Below are 8,119 nucleotides of genomic sequence, written 5' to 3' on the forward strand. Positions count from 1 at the left end.
TCTGGCTGCACTGATCACCTACTATGTTCCCCCACGTCCCTTACGCTCCCAATCTCTATTGTCCCTCTCGATCCCACCATCACCCTGTGCCCAATCCTGTTTCCATTCTTTTTCCCCTTCTTCCTCCCCTCCATTGGAATAAACTCCCACTTATAAAACAGTCACCCACACTACTTAGCTTCCGCTCTTCCCTCAAAACGCATCTCTTCTCCCTAACCCATCCTACTGATACTCCTGACCCCCGACCTCTTGTTATGACCCTGCTTGCCTGACCCTAACCTAGCCTCTGGCCCTCTGCTCTGATATACCAAATTAATTTTTATCTACCCACCCTAGCCCAATAAACTTACCTTCTTTCTTCACTCATTTTTCTTGATTGTACCATTTTGTTTAAATTTGTAAAGCGCCTTAGTTAAAAGGCACTATAAAAATGTAAATAAATAAATAAAAATAAAGATATACACAGCCATTTTCTTATAATCTGACAGGTAAATGATGTGTTAATTATATCATAAGTTAATATCTAAAGGCTAACATTTAATTATGACAAATCAGTTATAAATCAAGAGCACTGGTCCCATCTTAATCATTTATTTACACCTTTCAGACTTGCAACAGTGCTGTCCAGGTTGGCTCTATACCCTCTTAACAGTGTTAGGCAAGAGTTGTTATTTATTTTTTTTAATGCTACTCAGCCTGCCAATAGTTTTAAGTTTCAAAGACTGGACAAAAAAAAGGAACCAAGTTCCTTTTTTTATTTCAGTTTTTCCTGCAAAATGTAATCTCCACTTGCTCTCCTGTGCATCAGTTACAACTGAAGAACTAGTTATTAGCTATACTGAAAATAAGATTTACAGTCACCATGCCTCTACTGAATTAAAAATAAATGAAAATAAAATCTTTACCAATTCTCCCGAATGCATCCAGTGCCGTCTGAACTAATTTTTCTCCATTCTCCACAGAATCTGTACAATACATTTAAATATTTGTTTAAACTGAAAAGAAAAAAAAAGCATCACATAAAACATATCTTTCTTAACCTTCTTATTCTGGATACATTTGCAGGTGTAGTTCGTGTTACAACTGCTTTCTGCAGAATTTGAAAAGGGGTTAACATCCTTTTTGTTATTTGATGCTTTCATAAACAAGTTCAGTGAATAATGCTTACAAGTATAGCTGCAGAAATATTATTTCTTCATTATTTATTTAAGCTCGATAAACTATTTAAATCGTAAATTATTTATTTGGACTCTCTGGTTCTCTACAGCATCAATGTGATCCAGGATAAAAAAAACAGGACTACACAACATAAAATAATCAGAGTAAACAGGATTGTAAACATCCTGTTTAAATGATTTTAGGAAACTGACCTTTGTTGCCTGCAGAACATGTTCAATTTAAGCATGTTTGAGACCAGGCAGTAGTTACTTTTACTAAGATCCAAACTAGGCAGACTGACATATTTACATTACACAGATGACCATTATTCCGTCAAATTAAATGTGGAACTATTAAAACGAAGCAGACTGTGCTTTTAAATTCACCTCACAAATAAGAACCTGCTTCACACCGTTTTGAAACTAAGCCCCAATACACTCAGGTGAAACTAAACCATACATTACAGATGTGTAATGTAGGATGTTTGGTTCACAATTTCTATAACCATTACAAAAAAGCTCCTCAAAACTACGGAGTCTATGAACATCATGCATCAAACATAATGCACTAAAGAAAACATAAACTGTACCATAATTTGCCACAGCTTTGCCTCCTTTAGCTTTTATTTCTTCAACAACTTTGTCAGCAGCCGATGAACTTTTGCCCTCTCCTTTAATATCACCCCCAAGGTCATTTACTGTAAAGGGAAAAAAAATATTATTTTTTAATATATGTATATATATAAAACCTGGTGGGATCTTACAAGGTACTGCATATAACAGAACTTGGACACATTTTCAAAAGTTTTTTGTACTCCGGTTAATAAATCGACCGAAAATGAAGGAAATAACTTGCTAAATAATATTAAAAAATAGGACCATGCAGCTTAATAATCCAATTCAAACTCTCTTCTAAGAACACGGAAGTATGTTTAGCATTTATACAAAATTAATATGAAATATAGTAATATATATCAGAGCCAAAACAACATTAACGAAAAATACTGTGTCTGGTGTGTCTACTTTGTTTTTTTTTTTTTTTTTATCCAATACCACCACCTAGTGATTCATCCTGAGATACTTTTTTTTACCCTTAACAATATTTAGTCTCCTATTACTGTAGTTGTTTTTTTTTAAATTGCATTATGAACTGCTTCTTTGTTTTCCTTTATCATTATTTTGGAGGTTGTGGACAGGTAAGTTGAATACAGAGTGATTGTAATGTCAGTGTGCCACTTTGCAATACTGTATTTGGGGGTTGGACAGTCCTGTGTATCTTAATGTTTATGACCTGTGGTGGCTCTCCTACTGTCGAATTTCAGTTAAATTTCCCACAGGTTGTCTGTGAGCCTTTGAAAGCACACAATTGACCTAAAAGGCAATGCAGTTATTTCAAAGAAAATGCTGTAGAACTACAAATGCTGCTTCTGGATACCAAATCACTTCCAGTGTTGTAGCACAGTTTCTCTCAAATGGTCTCGATTCAATCAGATGCCAGTCACAAAGTAAGTGATTGACACAGGAAGAAGTGATAACGTTGGTAGTGCAGAAACTGTTGGTAATGGATCTTATTTTGTATGGCTCAACAAAATAAATAAAAAGTTAAACAGATTTCTGGTACGACGACAAAGTTGTATGTTTCAGGTTTATGTATTGAAAACTATACTGAGAAATTATCTGCAAATGTTTCTTTGATTGTAATAAAAAATGTAATAAGAAATGAGTGGTCCTTACAACACAAGGAACAAATGAGAGAAAGACTTGCCATGCTCTGACAGCACAGCTTTCATCAGTGCATAATACAGCACTGACACAGCAATGCAGATTGAAATGACACAGAGAAATTGCAATTAGAGATTAGAGGCTTTACAGCAAACACAAATAATGGAGCTGTGCTTTGTATATACAGTATCCCAGTCTTAAAATGATGATGAAATACAAATTGTTGGTTAAAAAAATGGGCATGAACCTTACACCTAGTGATGATGGTGTATTTCTTTTTGGTATAATGATATATTGTTATCTAATCATAATTCTCATAAAAATGTTATAACTAATCTGAGGTAGTGGCAGAATATAATTTGATTAATGTTTCATTACTGCAGTGTTTACCATACGTGTTAGATATCAATTTAAAATAAACACACATTATATATCAAAATGGAATAATTATTACAGAAAATAATAACTAATTATCTCCATCTCTAAATCTGCCTATGAAACCAAGCACACAATCACAAACTTACCAACAACAGAAGCCCCTCTTTCTGCAAAAGCCAATGCATATTCTTTTCCCAATCCTGAAGAAAATTAAAATGAATAAGAAGCAATTTTATGTCTCACTCAGAGTGTTAAGATAATCAATGCTTCTGTATTACTCTATTGCAATTACAGTATTACACGTTAGGATTATGTACTTTTTTTAACTATACAACCGTTCTTTTTTAAATCCCATATTTTTAAAACTGTATTCAATGGTGCACTAATATTGTGACTATAACTAATAAATAAACACACACAATGGTACCTTGAAAAGCCGAAACAATTTAATTTCTACAGTTTCCCAGTTTAACTTCAAGTTACGAAATCGATGCCCTTTAACACAGTTTTTTACGTGCACTTTGTTCTTTGTGTCAATATGACGAGGGTATAGCAACTGTGTAACGTATTGGCATTCAGAAATATGATAACGTGAAGCAATTTAACATGTGATTAACACATTACATTATTTTGCTTATAAAACCATATGAAACACTTGCTGCATTTTATCTGGGTCACTTATTGTTACGTTACTGTAGTTACCAAATACCACCAGATCGTAACCTGTTATGTGCATAATTTTTAAAACAACTGCTGATATCCACGAACTTAGGCTACATGTCGAAAAACAGTTTTGTGCATTTATTTTTTTAATTGAGTAAATACTCTCACTCTGGGACTGTTTATCCGACTCGTGTGCAAAGTGCAATTTCCCAATATGGACACTGTACTGGGCCTCGAATTAAACAATAATTAACGTCAAAGAACATTTTACATTAGGTGATAATATAATGTACTAACCTCCACCAGCCCCCGTGACCAGGACAACTTTTCCATCGAACCTGAGAGAAGCAGACATTTCGTTGCAGAATCTTTACACCAAGATGGAAGGTATGTAGTACAGCTGCAGAGTTTATTGTCACAGCGTTCACACAGAGACTGCGCAAAGACGAGAGGAATTCTGGTAAATGTAGTTAATTTCTTGGAGCCGTTGAAAAAAAGGCGTGTGATTAGTCGTCACATCTCTTCTTAAATGGAAGGGTGGCTGCTCGAATCACTGATGTGACTCATTGCTACCAACTACTGGTCAGAACACAAATATTTATTTGATTTCTAAAGGGAGTTGTATTTCCCTGTATCCTTCCTTAATTATTGTGTTTTGTTTTATTTGCTTTGTGGTAATAAGTTTTAAAAAGTCTAAATATACAAGACTTGTCAAGTCTTCCTGCCTCAATTTCCCCATCATCTTTCTTGTACAATTACAAAAATAATGTTCCATGGATTCTGCTGTTTTGCACCACAATCTCCACTGTCATGTTTACCTATTATATTAAGGAATTTATTAATGGCACAATGTCCTATTCTAATTCTACTCAAAATTATTTCTTCTATTTTTACACTTCCTGTGTACTTCTTGTCAATCATTGAACAAATCATAAAACAACGTTTCCCTTTTTCATCACTATTCCACTGTTCTTACCATTTTATCAAAACCTTCCTCTTCACAATACTGTGTACCTCTGTCCTACCCAATGAAATGTTCATGTTTATTGTATCCTGTTGTGTTGTATTTTTTGCCATTAAATCTGCTCTTTCATTCCACCTTATTCGGGTATGTGCAGGAATCCAAATAAAACTCCAACACCAATTCCTTTATAAAATAACTCATTATACAGATGTCTGATTTCCCATTCTAAATCCTGTCTAGCTATAGATACCCATGATTCAATTGCCAAAATAGAAGCCATAGTGTCTGAGAATATTATTACTCTGTCTGGTCTGACATCATTTATCCATTCCATAGCTTCAAATCACATTTAAAACCCCAGCACAGGTTAAAAGCAGTTAGATTGCTATAATAGTGTAGTATGATATTTTAAATTGTGAGTTATTGTTGTTTCAACCTCATGTAAACCAATGCTACAACTGTGACCAGTCCAGTCCTTGGCATTGGTGCAACTGGAAACAGGACAGGGTTTTGGTGCTGGATTACTAGTACTGGCTCTCCTGCAGTCCCTCCTTCCATTCGTTATGCACTACATAGAGTTCAGTTTATTACCACTGTTACTGTACAGTAAGTTATTAGGTTCAGGAAGCAGCTGTTTAACTTTAATCTTTTTTTACTGTGTTTTGAAAAAAATACATACCCAGGAAAAACTTTGTTCGTGCAATATATATATATATATATATATATATATATATATATTAGAATATATATATATATATATATATATATATATATATAGTCTTACCCTCAAACAGTTTGCTAATGCTAATATAAAGTACAAATGATTGAAATATTTCCTAAACATGATGACATTAGAATTTGCTGGCAGGGATCTACAAGGGGCGACCACCTATTCCTCCAGAACATTGAGAAATTCTGTGCTGTCATGGCAAGCTCTAATCTAGTGTTATGGAAGGATTGTCTATGGTACTGAATTTGAGCAGTACCATTCTGTAAGGATTTTTATATGTGAGGATTACACACACACACACACACACACACACACAAAATTACTAGTTTGTTTTTGTTTTTTTTGTAATAATTTTTATTGCAACACAAGTGGCAATCTGACATTAGGTCTGCCAGTAGATATCTTACCCTAAGTGCAGCACTGAACATGTGAATCATAATCATCTGGTTTTACAGACCCAAATACACTAATCTTGGACTAACATTGTAGTAGCCCTTATTGTAATAACTTCTTCTAAAGTAAGCAAGCTTACTTAATAAGTATTGTTTCAATACCACTTATACAGCATGTTAAAATAGCTTGTAAAAAACGTGTGTGTAATGGTATACAAAACAATAAATCTTTATGGTTACTGGTTTTACACTGGACGGCTGCACCTTTACTCTTTGGTCATAGGTCATGCTAATTACATAATGTAGTGCTATATAGAACAGAGTCAAGCTCTTTCTGGTTAGAAATGAAGACCTAGAAAAGGGAAACATGAATGTGTTCATGTAATCAGCTTTTGTTTTAGGAAAGCAAATATATATATATATGTCAGATCAATTTATAGTTTCTAACCTGCTTTTGAGTCATTAGTAGACTGGCTAGTGGCTGCTGTACTTATTGTTGGAAAAAGATCATAGGTGGTAATACACATTTTTTGCCCCCTGCTGGATATTCAGCTCATTACTATTGTATACACTTACTATAGGCATGTTTCAAACTGAGCAGGTAGGTGACATAACTCAGGAGATACACAAACCCTAATGGTGGCTGATGTTTCTAAAAGTTTCTAGTTCTTACAAAAACAAAACAAAACACAATTTTACCACTCCTAGTATAAGGTCTCTTGCCATTTTGTTTAAGTTCGCCAGTCTTCATGTTTTTACTCTGTCCTGCCACCACACTACACATTATTTGCTTTGCAATATGATCCCACCAGTTGCGCACACTCACAGTTCTCTATGTGGGGTCTGGCATCATATTAAATCGCACAGTGAATTTACAGTGCAATGGACTGTGCAAATTGACAAAGTATGTAAAACTACAATTTACAACATAATATTGCTTAAGACTCGGCTACTACACTTTCTCTTACATGGGTAAATAAGTCAATTTACAACTCAAGACAAGGTAATTGATTTGGAATTAATTTAATGGCAATGGAAAAAGGGACAAAAAAAAGGAAACATATCTTTATGGTTGCTGTAGCTAATCATAACTGAAAAAGACAAATTATAAAAACCGCACCATCTCCAAAACGATACCCTTTTATCTTCCCTCCTAAAGTTCAGACAGCTGAATAAGTGTTGTCCTTCATTAGATATTTTGCGCAAATAGTCCGAATTGCTTTACTGAATATTCACTGTGTTAATTTTAATATGCATTGTTTTTTTTGTTTTTTTTACAGCGTGGGTCACACTGTTGGTAAACACTGCAAATATTAAGCTGTTTTTTGGTTTAAAAGGAGCGCTACCTAAAATTTTACCTCTTATAAGCTCTCATGATATTTCCACTGGTCTCCCATTTCTTATGTTGAAGCTTGTATTTTATACTTCAATTTGGAATATGAGGACATTTTAAAAAAAATCTATATGGAAGCAGAGGTGGCTACTGTTTCTTGGTACAAACTAATTTGTGACACAGGAAACAAAATTAGATTCCAGGAAGACAGTAATTTATATATATATATATATATATATATATATATATATATATATATATATATATATATATATATATATATATATATGCACACACACACACTTGAAAAATCTGTATTTTCTGAATTAAAACAAAAAAGCAAAGAACCAAATGATCTTAAAAAGGGGACCATTCATAATTCTTAAATATTGTAGTAAAAACTAAAGTGTAAAAGCACTTAGCCTTTAATATTGAATGTGGTGCGTACATAATCATGCACTCTGTCCATGACATTTCACAATTAAGGTGGATTAGCAAAAGTTCACATCAGGATCTATGACCTCACACTAAAAGAAAATGACAAAAAAAAAAAGAAAAAATCCCTGAAAAAAATATGAATGGATTTAATTTAAAACTCAAATTAAAAGGAAAGAAATATATTAAAATCATAAAATAGCAAATGCATACAACGGTTATACTTGAAACTTATATTGTGTTTTTTTTTTTTTTTTTTTTAAATAGGTTAGCCCCCCCCCCCCCAAAAAAAAATAAATAAATTGATATATATGTTTTAAGTACGGGTTTTGCTTTAATAAAAAT

General features: G+C 33.5%; 1 protein-coding gene across 2 annotated transcripts in view; it reads right to left on the reverse strand.

The window, feature by feature from the left end:
- The window catches only part of hsd17b4 (hydroxysteroid (17-beta) dehydrogenase 4), a 58,706-nt gene extending 54,347 nt beyond the window's left edge, over nt 1-4,359 (reverse strand). For both annotated transcript variants that reach the window (XM_041232610.1, XM_041232602.1), the window contains exons 1-4: nt 4,218-4,359; nt 3,404-3,457; nt 1,748-1,855; nt 906-965 (exon numbers count right to left, since the gene is read on the reverse strand). In XM_041232610.1, the coding sequence (XP_041088544.1) occupies nt 906-965; nt 1,748-1,855; nt 3,404-3,457; nt 4,218-4,275 (280 nt within the window). In that variant the 5' untranslated portion in view covers nt 4,276-4,359. The remainder of the gene's footprint in view (nt 1-905; nt 966-1,747; nt 1,856-3,403; nt 3,458-4,217) is intronic.
- Nucleotides 4,360-8,119: the final 3,760 nt, after the last annotated feature.

This window comes from Polyodon spathula, chromosome 2 (assembly GCF_017654505.1).
Source record: "Polyodon spathula isolate WHYD16114869_AA chromosome 2, ASM1765450v1, whole genome shotgun sequence".
NCBI lineage: Eukaryota > Metazoa > Chordata > Actinopteri > Acipenseriformes > Polyodontidae > Polyodon > Polyodon spathula.